The 19,493-nt window shown below is 41.8% G+C and overlaps 1 protein-coding gene across 2 annotated transcripts in view; it reads right to left on the bottom strand.

The window, feature by feature from the left end:
* Positions 1-1,280: 1,280 nt before the first annotated feature.
* Positions 1,281-19,493, bottom strand: part of LOC144791753 (cytochrome P450 2J6-like) — a 323,619-nt gene continuing 305,406 nt past the window's right edge. Inside the window, exons 9-10 of one of the 2 annotated variants that reach the window (XR_013602460.1) lie at positions 16,512-16,743; positions 1,281-2,080 (exon numbers count right to left, since the gene is read on the bottom strand). Coding sequence is in view for 1 of the 2 variants with exons in the window: in XM_078666523.1 (XP_078522649.1) it covers positions 16,565-16,743 (179 nt within the window). In the remaining variant the exon portion in view is untranslated. Of the gene's footprint in view, positions 2,081-15,529; positions 16,744-19,493 lie in introns of those variants that run through there. The other variant, XM_078666523.1, reaches the window with a different exon arrangement.

The raw sequence follows: 19,493 nt of genomic DNA, 5'->3' as shown, positions 1-19,493 counted from the left end.
AAAAAGTCTATTAAATATTGAGAGTATTACGTTTGCCACATGTGTTCTTGTTACCGAAATTTATTATTACTGACATTGTATTTCTGTCCTAATATTGAGTTTTGCTTGGTGTTAGAACTATGGGTTCAGTTATCTAGAATCGTGAACAACAATGTTACCTAATGAAGATTTAAAAACTTTATGAATCCAATATTATATGAATTGTGCAGAACATCACCCTATAGATCTTGGTAACAAAGTCTGTTACTTCGTAGCAAGAATATTTTGAATATTTTAAATGTTTTTGTTTGTTTTATTAATTTCTTAGTGATGTGACATGAACAAAGAATTTATTTTTTTGTTCAGACCACAGGTTTGAATGAATAGAAAGAAGTTAATATGATAATATGAAGCTTATTCCTTACTTTGAAGACGAGCTGAGCCTGCATAAAAGTATTTGAGATAAAGTGCAACAGATGCATCAAGTTGGTTGACAACCCTCCAGCTTGGATCTTTTTCTACAAGAGAGAGATATAGATGTAGATACGGAAAGCCCACAGGGGTTGCATAGCACAAATTGTATTAGAAGAAATTTAGAGCATTTTGTTTTAGTAATACCATACTTATACTGTACTCCAATTATGAAAGTTTAATTATATGGTTTAAAATGGAATTTTTGCGAATAATATGGTCAGCAATGATGTAAACAGGATTAGTTTCATGCCCACATGGGCGCAACCAGTTCAGTAAGGGAAGCTTCGAACTTAATTACAAAATAGGTGAAACAACCTAAAGACAGTGAGTGTCAATAAAGTTTTGTTGAATAAACACTTACATTTAAATTTGATTTAACTTGATATCATATCTGTGTAGTTCTGACAAAATTATAGTGCCATTTGTGTTAACTTCACTGTATATATCGTAATTTACTTTAGAAGAAAGATAAGTAGAGTGCTTTAACTCTCTGAAGTCTTTTCAGTATGTTCTGTTTATCACGTGAATGTTTATTTAATGCACTGAAACAGAGACACCATTACTCGTGATCAAGGGGTTGTCCCCGAAACGCGTTGGGTCTTGACATAAGCCGAAAATAAAATACTGCTTTACAACAACTGTGTCTACGGTGTGCTGTTTGGAAAAGAAGGGGCAGCATTGTGTTGAAATATATATATATATTATTTACGCCAAAACAAGAGCGGGTTTTCCTGGGATCAGTCCCGTGTCAGGTGATGCGTCGCCGGCGAAACCCCAAGCCGGAAATTACAATCAAAGTTCAAACAAGTGAGACGCACTCTCAGAGGTTAAAGTTGCTCCACCAAGATTTTATTCTTGCCAACCGTTACGCGTTTCGACACAGATGTGCCTTGGTCACACGGTAACAAAGTACAAACAAGAGAGTGCATAAATAATGTTTAGACATAGAGAAAGGTTTGCATACCCTCTCAATCTGGAAGTAAAAGAGGCGGCCATTTTACAGTGGGGAAAAAAAAAATAAAAAAAAATAAATGCTTACACATATAACCATTCGACTAATTTTAGGTTGAACGGTACATTAAATATCACATTCGATTGCTGTTTATCGCTTAGTTGTATTTGTGATAAAACAGTAATTCAAAATTACACATTGCTTCCACGTAACCTTCCAGTGGAAATAACACACTCATATTGTCGAGAAATATCTCAAGCTCATCACGTGATATAGCGTGTTAGATTCCAAGAGACATAAAACAGTGTAAATGGGATGTACCCAAGTTCCAAGTAGGGTTGTACACCTACTAAGAAAACACATACCTTACATAAGGATAATGTCTCGTGTGTAAATATGCAAAATAAAGATCAATTCGCTCGGACTAGTGCCCAAATTCAAAGTATCCGCCTTTGAGTGAGTCGCCTCAACAAATCCAGAAAATGTCCATCTTACAATTATGACTTGTCTTACAAGTCAAAATTTAAACCACGAAAACATTATCAAATATAACCCAAGATTACTGTGTGAAAATAAAGTGATCTTATCTTATATAAGTGCAGAATCTTCCTGAAGAGGAAAAGGGTAGGGAACCCGTGAAGTGCTCAGTGGCGTGAAGGGTCCCTTCCTTCCCTCCTGTATAAATAAAAAGAAAAGAAAAACAAATTTAAGAAAAATTATTCACAAGTAAAAGCTTTCCTGTTAACAATTCAGTGTATCATATTTCATATTATCATTGTTTGACAGTAAGTTATATTAAATTTCAACAATATTTCGAGAATATTGAGTCAAAATTCAGATAAACACATCATTATTCATCATGTAGATGAGTTGCCAATTCCTCATCCAAACTATGGCCTCTGGGGACTCTAGTCTCGAGTTCTATGATCCATTTGGAGGGTAAAGCAGTCGCTCAGTCTTGCTAGCTTACCCAGAGCGTTTTTGCGCGCTGCGTGCTGATGTAGATGGAATAGCGGTCTTCCTTGATATTTTAAAGTACCTCGTTTTGTATTTTCGTTATATATTATATTTGTTTAGTATCCCTTGTTTTTAGTCTCCAGCCCCCCCACTTGCACCATAATAACTTGAAACCCACCGCTGTTGGGCGGGCCCTCTTCCCGGTTCGTGTAGGATTTTGTGGCGGCCATATTGGGTGTACTCTGGGACGCCTGCCGGCGCCACTTGGGAGCTCTGGCGCAGCGGTTACGCGCAGCGGGGATGCCGGATTTCCGCCGGAGTTACGCCTGAGTTCAGCCCGTCTGTGCCCTTCCGCGCTAAGGACGGGCTGGACGCAGGACACTCTCCTTCTACCCCACAGGTAACATCTGTCTATTCTTTTCTGGAGCTAGTGGCACTTAAGCCTGCTCTTTTGCCGTGTCACCATAGCTTTTCTCCAGAGGGTATATTACACTCCTCCCTCTGTCACACCTGTAAGTCGATCCTTTCGCTCCCCGTTGCCTTTAAAAGTAGACCACAGACCTCGCCGGTATCTCAGAGTGCCATTCCATCTAGAAAGGGCTTTCTGGTCAACGCTAGGTCTATTATAAAAAACAATATAGCCTTTCACGAGTTCGTGACCGAAAGACAACCCGAGTGGGTTTTTGTGACTGAAACATGGGCCTCTGACTCGTCAGGTCATGACTTACTACTGGCGATTCCCGATGGCTTTAAATTGCATAGACAGGATAGAATCAGACGTAGAGGGGGGGTTGGGGGGGGGGGGCTGGCCATTCTTTGTAAAGCCTCTCTGTCCTGCACTATAAAAGCTTTGTCTGTTGCCTCGGACCCTTTTGAGGCACTATACTTCTCTATTCTATGTTCTCCCTCGGTTTCTTTCACCCGTATTCTCATCTATAGACCGCCTGGCCCTAGAGCCAGTGTTAGCGGTGAGCTCCTGAGAATTCTGGAACCCTATTTTGGTAAACCCCATCTTACCATTCTAGGGGATCTGAATTTCCACTTAGATGATTTGGGAGCCAATGACACTGCCACGCTGGTGGACTCACTGGGAGCATGTGAGTTCACTCAACTGGTACGTAGCCCAACCCATCGGGCGGGCCATATTTTAGACGGTGTGTTTACTAACGACCTCAGACTCTCAGTTGGTCCTCCGGTGCCTTTGGTTTGGTCAGACCATCTGGCAGTGCCTCTTGAATTGGCACCCTTCCCAGCAGAGATGTCTTCTCCGGGTGCTACCAATAGAGGTCCCAAAAGGTGCTACAGGAATATTACGAACGAAGCCCTTGCTCCTTATATAAGAGCTAGCGGGCACTCCTTTTCGAGAGAAGCTGGGGAAGCGGCTCAAGAGCTTATTAATTCCATCACTAAAGCTGTGGATGAGCTAGCCCCCGCATCCCTTCGATATTCGGCATGGCGTAAACCTTCAGCCCCCTGGTTCACGGAGCCGTTAAGGCTTCTGAGACAGAGTTGCCGGAGACAGGAGAGAAGTTGGAGGAAAGCCTGGGATCCTATTGAAAGAGAGGCACACAAACGCCTTTTGTGAGAATATAAGACTAGAGTAATTAAAGAAAAACAGGAGTTTTTCTCTAACCTTACCACATCTCTCACTTCGTCTAGGGAACTCTTTAAGATTGTGGACTCACTGTGTTTCCTCTAAGTGCCTGATACAGTTGTGGGATCACAGGAGCTGTGCAATAATATCTCAGAGTTCTTTCATAAAAAAATCGAGGATATATATCTCGCCTTGGAAACTCAGAGGAACACTTTGGGGGATCCTTCCTCCCTAACTCTAGCTAACTTAGAGTCTTGATCGAGAGACCCCATCAAGACCCTTACTCATTTTCCCCCGCTCTCCCTTGATGGGCTTGATCGCCTGTTAGATAGGACAAAGTCGGCTTCCCCTTCGGACCCTTGTCCACTGAAGATTCTGAAGGAATGTAGGGACACCCTTCTGCCGCCTCTTCTTGAAGTGATGAATGGTGCCATGGCTCAGGGTACCTTCCCTTCGGTTAGGAAAAAATCAATAGTGAAGCCCCTTTTAAAAAAGCCCACCTTGGACCCCGAACAGCTTAAAAACTTCAGACCCATCTCTCTGTTACCTGCCCCAGCAAAAATCCTCGAATCCCATCTGAATTTTCATCTATCTTCTTTTTTTGGATTCTTTGGGGTACCTAGACATCTCCCAGCACGGATTCAGAAAGTTCCATAGCACTGAATCTGCACTTACTATGGTGGTCAATAACATCCGCCTAAAGGTAGATCTGGGCCAAACCACTGTGTTGGTCCTACTTGACCTCACAGCAGCGTTTGATACCCTGTCTCCCTCTACTTTAATATCTCGCCTGAGGGAGGCAGGGATTGCGGGGTCGGCCTTGAGCCTTCTGCACTCTTTTTTACATCTAAGAGAGCAGAGAGTCATGCTCGGAGAGTTCCTCTCCCCTGCTAAGTCCGTGCAATACGGGGTGCCACAGGGGTCGGCCTTGAGTCCGACCCTTTTTAACATCTATGTGTCCCCCCTTGCTAGGTTAGTAAAATCGCAGGGGAGGGAGGTTGTGTCATACGCCGATGACACCCAAATCATGGTGTCTCTGGCTCACTCTGTTACTACATCCGCTGTCAACTTTAGGACCTGTATGCAGACAGTTGCGGAGTGGATGATCCAAAACTCCCTAAAGTTGAACGGCGATACAACAGAGATCCTGGTCTTTGGCAAAGACCAGGACATTTGGTCTAAGGAGTGGTGGCCTACATCTTTGGGAACCTGCCCCTCTCCTTCCCAATCGGCCAGAAATCTCGGCGTCATATTTGACACATCGCTGTCCATGACTCTCCAGGTCAACCGAACGGTGGCCACTTGCTGGGGGATCATTAAGATCCTTAAAAGAATTCTGCACTATCTCTCTCCCCAAGCACGTAAGCAGACGGTCGTTGCATTAGTGGGCTCCAGGTTGGACTACTGTAATGCAGTTTATGCAGATTCCAGCAAGGGCCTTATCCAGCGCCTTCAGGTCGTGCAGAACGCGGCTGCGAGATTTGTGTTGGCTCTACCAAATGCATCCTCTGCCACAATGGCTTCCCATTCAACAGAGGATCTCATTTAAGATCCTGTGTTTGGCCTATAGAGCTCTTTCAGCCGGCCCTCTGGACCCTTTGGGCTCTCTTTTAATTCGCTATGCTCCTAGCAGGACCCTTAGATCTTCGGAGATGAACCTGCTTATAGTTCCCCGCGCAAGAAAGGTCAGATGGGGCAGCAGAGCTTTTTCCATCATTGCCCCTCGGTTGTGGAATGCCCTCCCACTGGAGATTAAGGCCCAACCGTCTCTGTCCCTCTTTAAAAAAGCGCTCAAAACTTGGTGCTTTATCAAGGCCTACCAGTAAGAGAGTATATTTGCTCCAGCTATTTTCTTTTTGGTTAGGCGCCTTGACGCCCATTGGGCTTAGTAGCGCGATACAAATCAGATTTCATTCATTCATTCATTCATTTGGATTCCTTTTTCCTTAGGGCTAGTTCCCTATTCCCCCCTCTTTTGCCTAGACTGACTTGTTCTATTGCAAAAAACCTGAGGAGTGAATTATTTGATTGATGTTTCTCTTGAAAATGTCGGGCAACTGGATAATGCAGATCTACATTCGTGATTGCCCTAAGGTGTTCCTGGACTCGTTTTATGACTACACAGATGGTGCTACCGACATACAGTAATCTGCAGGGGCATTCTAAAACATAGATTACATAGTTGGAGCTACATGTAAGAAATTGTGAGATGGGTCTATTGTTTTTGCCCGGTACACTAAATTCTTTCACCATGTGGCTATGCTTGCAGGCTTAACAGTGTCCACAGGGGTAAAACCCTTTGAGATCATGCATGTTACTTCCTTTTATTGCTGTAATATCCCCTCTAACTAGGAGATCTCTAAGGCGCCTACCCTTCCTGTATGTCATCATTGGTCTCTCACTCATACTCTGCCCTATGACACTGTCAGATTGTAAAATCTTCCAATTGTCCATCAAAACTTTATGAACTTTTTTGGATCCTTGCGAAAAGGTGGTTATGACCCTTGTGATGGACTCATCATCCTTTTGTTTTTCTTTATATTTCAGACTTTCCATTCTAGTGATCCCTTTTATCTTATCCGTAGCCTTTTGGAGCACCCATTCAGGATAGCCTCTTTCTTTAAATCTATCCAGCATCCTGTGCTGCTCCAAGATGAAAGCTTCATCTGTACTACAGTTTCTTCCTGCCCTCAGTAGCTCCCCATAGGGAATACTCCACTTAAGTGTGTCTGGATGAGCACTGAGGGCATGAAGAAGACTGTTTCCAGCTGTTTCTTTTTGATGTAAGCTAGTAGTAAGAGTACCGTTCTGTATCATAATCTGAATATCAAGGAATTCTGCATTCGTTTTACTCATATCATATGTCAGTTTTATGTTATACTGGTTATGATTAAGTTTGTCAATAAAGTCCTTAGCATCACTTTCATTGCCTCCCCACACAACAAACAGATCGTCAATATACCTCAGCCATACTATGACATGTTTAAGGTCATGTTGCAGATGTTCATCCTTGAGGATTTCCTCCTCCCATTTTCCTAGAAAGAGGTTCGCGAAGCTCGGCGCAAAGCACGAACCCATCGCGGTCCCTCTTGTTTGTTTGAAGAGTTTGCCATTAAACATGAATATGTTGTTGGATAGACATATTCTTATCATATCCTCTAACATACGCGTGTGGACTAAGAAGTCTATCATTCTATCTTCTAAAAAATAGCGACAGGCTTCTATTCCTTGTTCGTGGTCTATAATTGTGTACAAGGAACTAACATCCATAGTGATTAAGATGTAGTTCTCCTTCCACTCAATTATGTTAACCTTGTTAAGGAAATCTTTGGTATCTTTTATATATGATGGTAGTCCAATTACATATTCTCTTAAAAAATGGTCCACATATTTAGAAAGATTTTCATTCACATTACCTATGGAGGATATTATAGGTCTCCCTGGAGGTCTAGCGGGGTTCTTATGTATTTTGGGCAGGAGATAAAATATTGGCAGTTCAGGAAAATCCTTTTTAAGAAAACCGTATTCCTGCCATGTAATGATTCCTGCTTCCTGCCATTCAGCTAGTTTTTCCCAGGTAGTAGTTATACTTTGGTTATATTCAAATGTACCACTATAACTGTAAAAATCTTCATCATTCAGTTGTTTGAGTGCTTCTTCTATGTACATTTCCCTGCTCCACAAAACCACATTCCCTCCTTTGTCTGAAGGTCTAATTATAATACTGTCATCCTTGGACAATGACACTATGAATTCTCTCTGTTTCTTGGACAAATTAGATTCTCCCCTGTTGTTCTTAAATACTTGGTGTTTATGTTTTCTAAGCTCCTTAGTAACAACGTCATGAAAAGTATCTATAGAATCATGTGGAAGTATGGGACAAAAAATGGACTTGGGTTTAAACTGGGTACATGCTGCTTTATCAGTTTGAATCTCACTCCCATTAGCCATGAATACATCATTCTCATTCATTTGTGAGACCCCTCCTAGGTCATAGGCTGTGTGTAATAAGTTGGCATCCCTCACAGTAAACATAGGTTGCCTATCTTCTTCTCTTTCTATACCAGTACCTTCAGGTGGTCTGTTGCTCATCAATGTGTGCCATTTCCGTAATTTAAGTTTTCCCACAAACTTGAAAATGTCTATTCTTGTGTTCGTATAGTTAAACAATTCCGTTGGACAAAATATTAATCGTAGCCATAGAGTGGCTTTTTCACTTTCGGTTAAATGTCTTGATGATAAGTTGATAATAGTTTTGTTTATCGTTGTTATATCCATATTTATTTGGTTTTCTTGTAGCCACCTCGCTTGTTTCCCACTGGCACATTTTTTGCTCCTCCTTTGTTTGTACTTGAGTCGTTTTTGTTTACAGCGCCTCTGCCTCTCACTCTTCCTTTTCCCCGACCTCGACCCCGACCTCGTTGTGGCGGTGTTTGTATTGTCAGTGGTTTCACTATTTGACGGCGGGTTCGTAGAACCCTGATCTCGTCTAAAAAAGTTGCCCTTTTGGTTATTGCTTCAATATCTGATGAGGTACTGGTTGTTTGTATAGAGGCATCAGTAACAGAGTCACTGGTTGGTGTAGTTTCTACCACCCCTTTTGTGCTTCTCTGGTCCTCCACATTGGTGTTTACATTGATTTGCTGATTGTATAAGTGGTCATATTTAGGACTGTACGTGAGTATGCGTCCAGTTTCGTAATCAACACATTCCCTGTGAAGTTTCCTCTGTTTGCGTACTTTGATATCTTCTTCGTATTTTCTGAGTTTGCCTTTGAGATCATCTTTGAATCTTTTAATATTATCCTGTTCTTGGATTTTCTTAAGTTCTTCCTCTATCTCGTCTAGTTCCTGTATTATTCCTTCTCGATCTTCCCATGCATACTTAATTAGTATGGTCAGCATGTTTTTCGAGCTAGTGGCAGAATTGTTGGCCCAATCTATGAGCATTTGTGGTTCGGGGGATTCATGTGAGGGAGTTGTGTAGACTCGTAATCCCCGAGGTACCATATCTTTGTCCACATAATCCTGTAGTGAGATCGCTTCCCACCATTTACTTATTTCTTGTTTTTTAAATTTTTCATATTGCCGTATCTTTACATTTACCAGATTCTCAGTAGGCGTCTCAGTAGATGGTATCATGGTGATTCCCTTTCCAGGGGCGGGTGCAAAAAGCGTCTGCGCTTCCTTTCGCCTTTCATTTTCATCTGTCATCTGCCATATTCAGAATTAGTGATGTGTTCCTAGATAATACAGTGTGGTGCGCGTTTGTTAAGAGATGCACTCTCTGGTTGAGTGCGGGGAGAAATATCAATGCAAAAAGTCATTCGCATTCCCCGTTGCTGTGTTTGGTGGTTAAATTACCTCCATGCCAGAAGTCGGCAGTTCCTGAAACCACAGTTCTGTTCTTTCGATTCTTACGAGGGGAACCACGGAGCAGGCCGCCAGTACGTCCTGTATTCCTTCCTCATTCGTCACCGATGATCTACGTGTATATTTTCTACCCATACGATATAAAGGTTTCACCCGGCCCCCGGTATTGCAATCGGAAGGGTACCCGCCCACACACACCGTGTATGTACGCTCCCCTCCCTTTAACATGCAAACCTGCCCAGAGCCGGGCTTACCTTCGTGTCGGGTTAGTCTTTCCCCTCGATTTACGAATTGTCTGATGAAAAAGTTCTCCAATTAGCTTTCTGTGGTCGGCATGCGATCCCTCCAAAGTTACACGCCAAAACAAGAGTGGGTTTTCCTGGGATCAGTCCCGTGTCAGGTGATGCGTCGCCGGCGAAACCCCAAGCCGGAAATTACAATCAAAGTTCAAACAAGTGAGACGCACTCTCAGAGGTTAAAGTTGCTCCACCAAGATTTTATTCTTGCCAACCGTTACGCGTTTCGACACAGATGTGTCTTGGTCACACGGCAACAAAGTAGAAACAAGAGAGTGCATAAATAATGTTTAGACATAGAGAAAGGTTTGCATACCCTCTCAATCTGGAAGTAAAAGAGGCGGCCATTTTACAGTGGGGGAAAAAAAAATGCATGCACATATAACCATTCGACTAATTTTAGCTTGCCATTGAATATCACATTTGATCGCTGTTTATCGCTTAGTTGTATTTGTGATAAAACAGTAATTCAAAATTACACATTGCTTCCACGTAACCTTCCAGTGGAAATAACACACTCATGTTGTCGAGAAATATCTCAAGCTCATCACGTGATATAGCGTGTTAGATTCCTAGAGACATAAAACAGTGTAAATGGGATGTACCCAAGTTCCAAGTAGGGTTGTACACCTACTAAGAAAACACATACCTTACATAAGGATAATGTCTTGTGTGTAAATATGCAAAATAAAGATCAATTCGCTCGGACTAGTGCCAAAATTAAAAGTATCCGCCTTTGAGTGAGTCGCCTCAACAAATCCAGAAAATGTCCATCTTACAATTATGACTTGTCTTACAAGTCAAAATTTAAACCACGAAAAAATTATCAAATATAACCCAAGATTACTATGTGAAAATAAAGTGATCTTATCTTATATAAGTGCAGAATCTTCCTGAAGAGTAAAAGGGTAGGGAACCCGTGAAGTGCTCAGTGGCGTGAAGGGTCCCTTCCTTCCCTCCTGTATAAATAAAAAGAAAAGAAAAACAAATTTAAGAAAAATTATTCACAAGTAAAAGCTTTCCTGTTAACAATTCAGTGTATCATATTTCATATTATCATTGTTTGACAGTAAGTTATATTAAAATTCAACAATATTTCGAGAATATTGAGTCAAAATTCAGTTAAACACATCATTATTCATCATGTAGATGAGTTGCCAATTCCTCATCCAAATTATGGCCTCTGGGGACTCTAGTCTCGAGTTCTATGATCCATTTGGATTCCTTTTTCCTTAGGGCTAGTTCCCTATTCCCCCCTCTTTTGCCTAGACTGACTTGTTCTATTGCAAAAAACCTGAGGAGTGAATTATTTGATTGATGTTTCTCTTGAAAATGTCGGGCAACTGGATAATGCAGATCTACATTCGTGATTGCCCTAAGGTGTTCCTGGACTCGTTTTTTGACTAAACAGATGGTGCTACCGACATACAGTAATCTGCAGGGGCATTCTAAAACATAGATTACATAGTTGGAGCTACATGTAAGAAATTGTGAGATGGGTCTATTGTTTTTGCCCGGTACACTAAATTCTTTCACCATGTGGCTATGCTTGCAGGCTTTACAGTGTCCACAGGGGTAAAACCCTTTGAGATCATGCATGTTACTTCCTTTTTTTGATGTAATATCCCCTCTAACTAGGAGATCTCTAAGGCTCCTACCCTTCCTGTATGTCATCATTGGTCTCTCACTCATACTCTGCCCTATGACACTGTCAGATTGTAAAATCTTCCAATTGTCCACCAAAACATTATAAACTTTTTTGGATCCTTGCGAAAAGGTGGTTATGACCCGTGTGGTGGACTCATCATCCTTTTGTTTTTCTTTATATTTCAGACTTTCCATTCTAGTGATCCCTTTTATCTTATCCGTAGCCTTTTGGAGCACCCATTCAGGATAGCCTCTTTCTTTAAATCTATCCAGCTCCAACTATGTAATCTATGTTTTAGAATGCCCCTGCAGATTACAGTATGTCGGTAGCACCATCTGTTTAGTCAAAAAACGAGTCCAGGAACACCTTAGGGCAATCACGAATGTAGATCTGCATTATCCAGTTGCCCGACATTTTCAAGAGAAACATCAATCAAATAATTCACTCCTCAGGTTTTTTGCAATAGAACAAGTCAGTCTAGGCAAAAGAGGGGGGAATAGGGAACTAGCCCTAAGGAAAAATGAATCCAAATGGATCATAGAACTCGAGACTAGAGTCCCCAGAGGCCATAATTTGGATGAGGAATTGGCAACTCATCTACATGATGAACAATGATGTGTTTATCTGAATTTTGACTCCATATTCTCGAAATATTGTTGAATTTTAATATAACTTACTGTCAAACAATGATAATATGAAATATGATACACTGAATTGTTAACAGGAAAGCTTTTACTTGTGAATAATTTTTCTTAAATTTGTTTTTCTTTTCTTTTTATTTATACAGGAGGGAAGGAAGGGACCCTTCACGCCACTGAGCACTTCACGGGTTCCCTACCCTTTTCCTCTTCAGGAAGATTCTGCACTTATATAAGATAAGATCACTTTATTTTCACACAGTAATCTTGGGTTATTTTTGATAATGTTTTCGTGGTTTAAATTTTGACTTGTAAGACAAGTCATAATTGTAAGATGAACATTTTCTGGATTTGTTGAGGCGACTCACTCAAAGGCGGATACTTTGAATTTGGGCACTAGTCCGAGCGAATTGATCTTTATTTTGCATATTTACACACAAGACATTATCCTTATGTAAGGTATGTGTTTTTTTAGTAGGTGTACCACCCTACTTGGAACTTGGGTACATCCCATTTACACTGTTTTATGTCTCTTGGAATCTAACACGCTATATCACGTGATGAGCTTGAGATATTTCTCGACAATATGAGTGTGTTATTTCCACTGGAAGGTTACGTGGAAGCAATGTGTAATTTTGAATTACTGTTTTATCACAAATACAACTAAGCGATAAACAGCGATCAAATGTGATATTTAATGCACCGTTCAACCTAAAATTAGTCGAATGGGTATATGTGTATGCATTTTTTTTTCCCACTGTAAAATGGCCGCCTCTTTTACTTCCAGATTGAGAGGGTATGCAAACCTTTCTCTATGTCTAAACATTATTTATGCACTCTCTTGTTTGTACTTTGTTACCGTGTGACCAAGACACATCTGTGTCGAAACGCGTAACGGTTGGCAAGAATAAAATCTTGGTGGAGCAACTTTAACCTCTGAGAGTGCGTCTCACTTGTTTGAACTTTGATATATATATATATATATATATATATATATATATATATATATATATATAACGCTCAAAGTCCCTTCAGATGCTCCCAGAAAGGACGACACAGCACTCGAGGGTAGGGTTAACAGACACGCTTGATTTTATATATTTTATATTCAGCTCTGAAAATCCCCCTTCCCAGCCAGGAAAGGAAGCGGCCGCACTCGCGTGGAAATTATTCCAAAAATATGTATTTTACAAACAACAGGACGCGTTTCGGCAGACGTGCCTTTTTCCTCTGTGTCAAGCTGATCTACAAGAGTTGCCGCCATTTAAAGCTAACAAACATATGATTACACTTTTTTTTCTGTGTGAGTTCATTGACATGAAAGACGGACAAAAATATATATATAGATCCAACAAGACCTCCCTCCTTTGAGAAAGACGAGACCACCTAGGGGAACCATTAGGAGCCAGCTTTTATTAAGGAACACCTCCGTACAGACGAATGCATTTCGGCATAGTGTCAGCCTTCTTCAGCGTCTGAGGTATTCTGCAACAGAGAAGGAGTTCATATGTCGGTATAAATACACTCCTCCCCCTCGATGTTCTGTGCTTGCTCCACCCCTTCCAGGTGCAATCCATGAGCATATGCCTCCTGTTTGGCGCTAAGTTGTTATCGCCTACAGGTCCCAGAATGCAATTGAAGAGTGGGTAGGCATTGCGGGGATACGAGCAAGTACGGGCTATGATGTTATGAAGTAAACCCCAAAGTACGAGTGTCCCAAGATTCAGCAAGCTCCTCTGGTCCCCTAAATCACAGCGCCCCTCAGACCAATGGGGTTCTTGTAGGGGGGGGCCAAGCGGAAAATCCGCCCTGTCCAGAGAGCAGTCGAGTGGCTGCTACACCGCACCACATTATCCACGGCTTGAGGGTGGGTCCATGGTAAATCCAGTCACCTGGAAACAACAAAGATTCCGCCAGAGCAGAGACCAGTGAAACCCGGACCATCTTGATGCTGCGGGGGCCTCGTAGACGCGACACTGGACATCGCGTTATTGTATCCAACAAGACCTCCCTCCTTTGAGAAAGAGGAGACCGCCTAGGGGAACCATTAGGAGCCAGCTTTTATTAAGGAACACCTCCGTACAGACAAATGCATTTCGGCATAGTGTCAGCCTTCTTCAGCGTCTGAGGTATTCTGCAACAGAGAAGGAGTTCATATGTCGGTATAAATACCCGCCTCCCCCTCGATGTTCTGTGCTTGCTCCACCCCTTCCAGGTGCAATCCATGAGCATATGCCTCCCGTTTAGCGCTAAGTTGTTATCGCCTACAGATGTGTGTATATATGTGTGTGTGTGAGCGTTGGTGTATGTGCGTGTGTTTGTGTGTGTTGAGCAGTAGTTATGGTAAAGCAGCTAGAGAAGCTTGAAATGTATGATGAACTGGATTGAGTTTAGTGAATGATTTTCTATATTGTATTTGAATTGTTTTAAAGAAGATACCGTATGATGAATTGGAGCATTTTAGTATGAATGTATATATTCTATTTTAGGCCTCATTTTAAGACGATGTCAGTGTGCATATTTCTATGTGATGTATGTTTCAGAAGTAAAGTATTTAACATCTCAATGCGTCCACAGAATGTGCAGAAATGCAATTTCCTGTAATGTCCTATAGCATGCAAAAGTAAACTTGTTGTTTTAAATATATATCTCCTTCCAGTTGATCACTGTTCCTTTAAAAAACAAATCAGAAAAAAGAGCCATTTTTTTTCCTTGTGCAGAACTGCAGCTGTAATTATGCTCCGAGATCTTCCAGTCCCCCTGCCGGCTTTGGGAATAGACATTAAAATGTCACAACTTAACTGTAAAAACGGATTACACTTCGTCATTCATTTACAGATGAATATAGATGTAATAACTTTAGTGTGAAAAGGCAATATTGTGCAAACCCCCCTTTTTATATATATTGTACCAATTTTAGCCATCCTGTAATTCCACTCTCATGCTAAGGACAATGTGGAAAAGGAAGTGCCCACATCACATGTCTTTTGGGTAATATTGCTGCTAGTTATTGATCTGGATTTCCTACAGCAGGTGGTTAGGTTTGTTGTGTATTAGTGGTAAGAATGGATCAACCTTTAATGCCTCGCTTAACTGATAATTGAGCACCTCCACTTCCAATTTCCATCTTTACCCGAAGCAGCTCTTTAGCCTAATCCTCTTTATTATGGTCACTGTCAATCTACTCCACTCCTTTCTGCTTTCTCACCCTACCTTCTCTAGCTCCCCACCCACCCTCTCTGTTTACTGTGCCCTCTTATGACAGGCCCTACCCCCACTCTTTAATTTGTTTCTTTGCATAACTCCCCACTCTCTCTATATATATGCTAAAGCCTGTCCTTAGTCCACTCTACCCACCAATGCATTCCTTTTGGAAAGTACTCTTCATAACTTTACGTGACAACGTGACCAACCACTAAACACTTGTAACTAAATAAAAAAATGTTGAGAATACACACCACACTGCTACGCCCTCCTCTGCCCCATGATGGAAGACACATAAGCCGCAGTCCTTCTACCCTCCAGTTTCAATGTGCTGAGTGCATTTCTATAGTTTCTAGCCACAATCTTATTGATGCCACAAGGCACCACTCATCAAATCAATGAGAGAAAAGCAAAATAATATATTAGTGAATTTTATTTAGATAAGTTCACAAGAATAATTACACGAACATACAATAAAAAACACAGCACTGACTCTGGCTAGCCCTAATTTATAAATTAAGAAGATGTAACTGAGCAGTGGTCTAGGTATGGGTAATGTATAAATGTTCTCATTCTGACCACGTAGCCCATCTCCCATACCTACTTTAATCTGCAGAAGAGAGACACTGTGTTAACCCCTTGCCTCTCTTCCATCCTCTTCTGCAAGATACATCCTCAGTGGGTCATGAACGCTCTTCATATTGTGTTGAATACTTCTTACTGATCATGTTGTCTCTTTTTGTAGCTTTCATAATTGTCGATTTTTGGTAATTTCACTCATCTTTCTTTCAAAATCAGGTCCTGGGGTTCATGTATCAGCATCTGAATATTTGCTGTATTTCTATTACAACAGCAATGGATAGGTACCTATTGCCTTGTGTGGTTCCCTACATCAGTGATCCCTTTGAAGTCCATGAGGTAGAATAAGTTTGGGTTGGTGGGTGGGTGGTTGTCCAAGGTCATGGTAATCCCACAAACCTGAATATCTGAGATCTAGCAAGCATATGATCCCACTTAGCCTAGCTAAGTTTTAAAAAAGACAACAATAATTGGGGTAGAGCCTGCTTTGCCCCTAGAAGAAACATTAAAACTGAGTATTCTATTCAATATAACTTCCAGGTACCAATTTCAGTTTTTAGCTACAATACTGTCAGAAAGTCAGGGGAGGAGCAGTCACAGGTGAACAAGCTTGAAGAATGAGAGACTCTCTTATAGTTCGTCAGAAGACCAGTCATAGTTATAGATTATAACACATGGAAGGTCATCTGCAAATGTGTTAGCAGTATTGAATACTTTAGCAAAATAAAATGGCTGCTGTTGTGCCGAAAGTACTTCAATTAATATATACCTATTGTAGGGAGGTATAAGATGGTGCCAGGAGGACATTGCTATTGTACCTAAAACAATTCTGTATTATGGGCCCTTTCTTCGGTCCAGGGGCCCTCTCTGCTTAGCGTGGTACAGCACAGATCTGATATGGCTGAGGCTGCAGTGATCCACCGAAAATAGGGTCCATGTTAACATTCTTCACCCCTTCAGGAAGCCGGAAAGTAAAGCCCTGGAGGAGGCTTGTGAAGAAGATGAAGAGCTCGATCCTGGCCAGCGTCTCCCCCAAGCACACGCGGTGTCCTGTAAGATGAAGGACAAGAAAGTTGCAGTCACTTCTCTTACAACCATCACAGGCAATGGTTAACATCCATAATCCGCAATAACATGGGAGAAGGCATACCTCTGATGTGGAGGTGGGTAAGGTGCACAGGAGCACACATGGGGGAAGCTGCAGCGCGATAACTCCAAACAGCTTTGAATGCAGGGAAGCATCTCTCTACATCCAGATTTTGGCAGAGATTTACTATGATAATATTTCGGGTATGTTCAATTTATGGTACAGCCAAGATGCAAAATCCTTTTTGGTATTTACTAAGCAATGTAACATTTATTTTAGTGGCTTTCATTGGTTTAGTAATTAAAAAGTGACAGCAAGGCAGTTCGATGTGTTACTTTAATATGTATTACATGTGGAGAGCATGGGCTTTCCCATGCATCCCCCATGTATTTTGATGCAAACCCAAATTTACAACTACTTGTAATCCTGGGTTCACATCAAAAGGATGTGCCTAACCAAGAGAAGCATAACAAGGAGAAATATCTTTATTTCTCCTTGTTTCGTCTCTTTCCATGTGTGCTGCATTCTGCACCACACACAGAAAGAGAAATATACCTCTAAAGATTGTTTTTGTACAGGAAAGTATTCCTTCCTGCACAAAAACAGTCCTGTGCTTTAACACAAGCACCCTTGCTTTGGCTCTAGGCAGCCTCAAGAGCTCCAGAAGATAGGGCACTGGTGGGCGCTCTCCCCTTCTTGCAACGCAGCGCAGCAACTGCTGTGTGAACTTTTGGTAAATGTGCCCATTTTTGCAATGGTTCCCTTGCTTGGCCCTCTCAGGTCTTTTCTCAAACACATTTTAATGGGGAAATGGTCCTTTTATGAATAGGCCTTGCTGTGCTTTTCTCCAGCAAATAAACTTCTTGTAGCAATATATTTTAACCATCTAACTTTTTAAAACTATGCAAACATCTTTAGGTCTTCAGAAAAGACTCAGATAGACTGAATCTTGAGTGAATATAGGGGTAAAATAGGAAACAGGTTGAAGCAAAGTAGTGACCATAAATAATAAGAATTGTCCTTGAAAATTGTTCCAAGCAAAACTTCAGAGTTGAGAAGGAAGGCTGGTAGGACAGGTAGAGTACTTCATACAATTCTCTTCCAGGGGATACTCATTAATAGTCATAAGCACTGAATTATCTCCGCCCAAGAGCGGGAACCCGGAACACATAACAATATACATATATATGTGTAAATATATCAAAAAGTACATAGTACTAAACTAATTATACACATATAAATGTATAATAACCATAATATGCAGCCTAACATATATACATAGGCTAATAAAGCCAATATTACACACGTTCTGAAGCATGAAAATATGCTGTATATAATGCAATAAACAGGCATGAGCCCAAAATGCATTTCATAACCATGAAAAACTTTTATTTTCATCAAAGAACCTGTTGTAAACAGTTATTAGCCTAAAAGGCTGCATATGAAAAATTGTCTGTGTACAGAAAATCAGACTGGCACCCTGCCTTTAAGGCCCCAGAGAATCTGCACACTTTGCCTTTAAGGCCTCTAGGAGAACTCTGTTCCCATCATGCACCACAGGTGACAGTTAGGTCAGTTCTTTTTTCCGGCTTGTTCTGTGAGGAACCTGGAACTTGAGCTCTGCTCATTTGTAGTATTTTTCTGTCAGAAGTTGGTTTTTCTTACCTTTTTTTGGCAAAAGAGTATTTTGGTGGTGTTTTATATCTTGTTCTGACTAACTGTTGGTGATTTTTTTTTTGTCAGAATGCCACCTTTATTTTACAAATGTCCTTCCTGTGGGAAGAAGATGTCAAAAACGGATCCACACTCTGTTTGTGTGGTGTGTCTTCCAGCTTCTCATAAGGTGGAAGATTGTTATCACTGCCTCAACCTTTCTAGTAGAACTTTAAGGGAAAGGGAGAAAATGAGGTTGCTGGGCCTTCTGGAGAGAGAAAACCGTGGTGAGAAGAGTTCCAAGGGCTTATTATCATCTGCTAAGCCATCTTCTTATCCTAAACGTCGAAGATCAGCGTCTCCAGAAGGTAAAACTAAGAAAAATCGACTCCAGGGAGCGTCGCCGTCAAAAAAGGTGCGGTCGACGTCGAGATCCAGATCGCCGTCGACGTCGAAGAGGGCTCCGTCGACGTCGAGAACTTCGCCGGTGAGGCAAGGTTCAGCGTCGAGACAGTCGCCGTCTAAATCATTCTCGACGTCGAGACATCTGGTGTCGATTGCTGTAAAGACGACGTCGGGGCGCCACGGTCGACGTCGAAGACTCGTGAGTCGACGTCGAGGGAAGAGAGGCGTCCGACGTCGAAGGAAGGTGTGTCGACGTCGAAGGATGGTGTGTCAACGTCGAAGGATGGTGTGTCGACGTCGAAGGATGGTTTGTCGACGTCGAGGAAAGTGTCGACGTCGAAGGATAGACCGAGGTCGAGAGAGAGACTTACGATGTCGTCGAAGAAGAGATCGACGTCGAGAGATAGGACGGCGTCGAAGGAGTCGACGTCGAGACCTAAAAAGAGAAGATCAAGGTCTCCATCGCGACATAAGTCGATGTCGAAGTTTGCTTCGGGCTCGAAGCATAGAGTGTCTAGGTCTCCCCCACCTGAGCACGGGTCGGCGTCGAGACTATCCAGACCGGCCTCTCGGACCTCAATTCGGTCTTTGTCGAGGTCAGACATCAGTCCAGAACATACGTCTTCTCCGCGAGACCAGCAAGATGACAGGTCTG

This window comes from Lissotriton helveticus, chromosome 11, assembly GCF_964261635.1.
Source record: "Lissotriton helveticus chromosome 11, aLisHel1.1, whole genome shotgun sequence".
In the NCBI taxonomy this organism is placed as follows: domain Eukaryota; kingdom Metazoa; phylum Chordata; class Amphibia; order Caudata; family Salamandridae; genus Lissotriton; species Lissotriton helveticus.
Note: the sequence above shows the minus strand (reverse complement) of the source record. Positions and strands in the feature narration are given on the sequence as shown.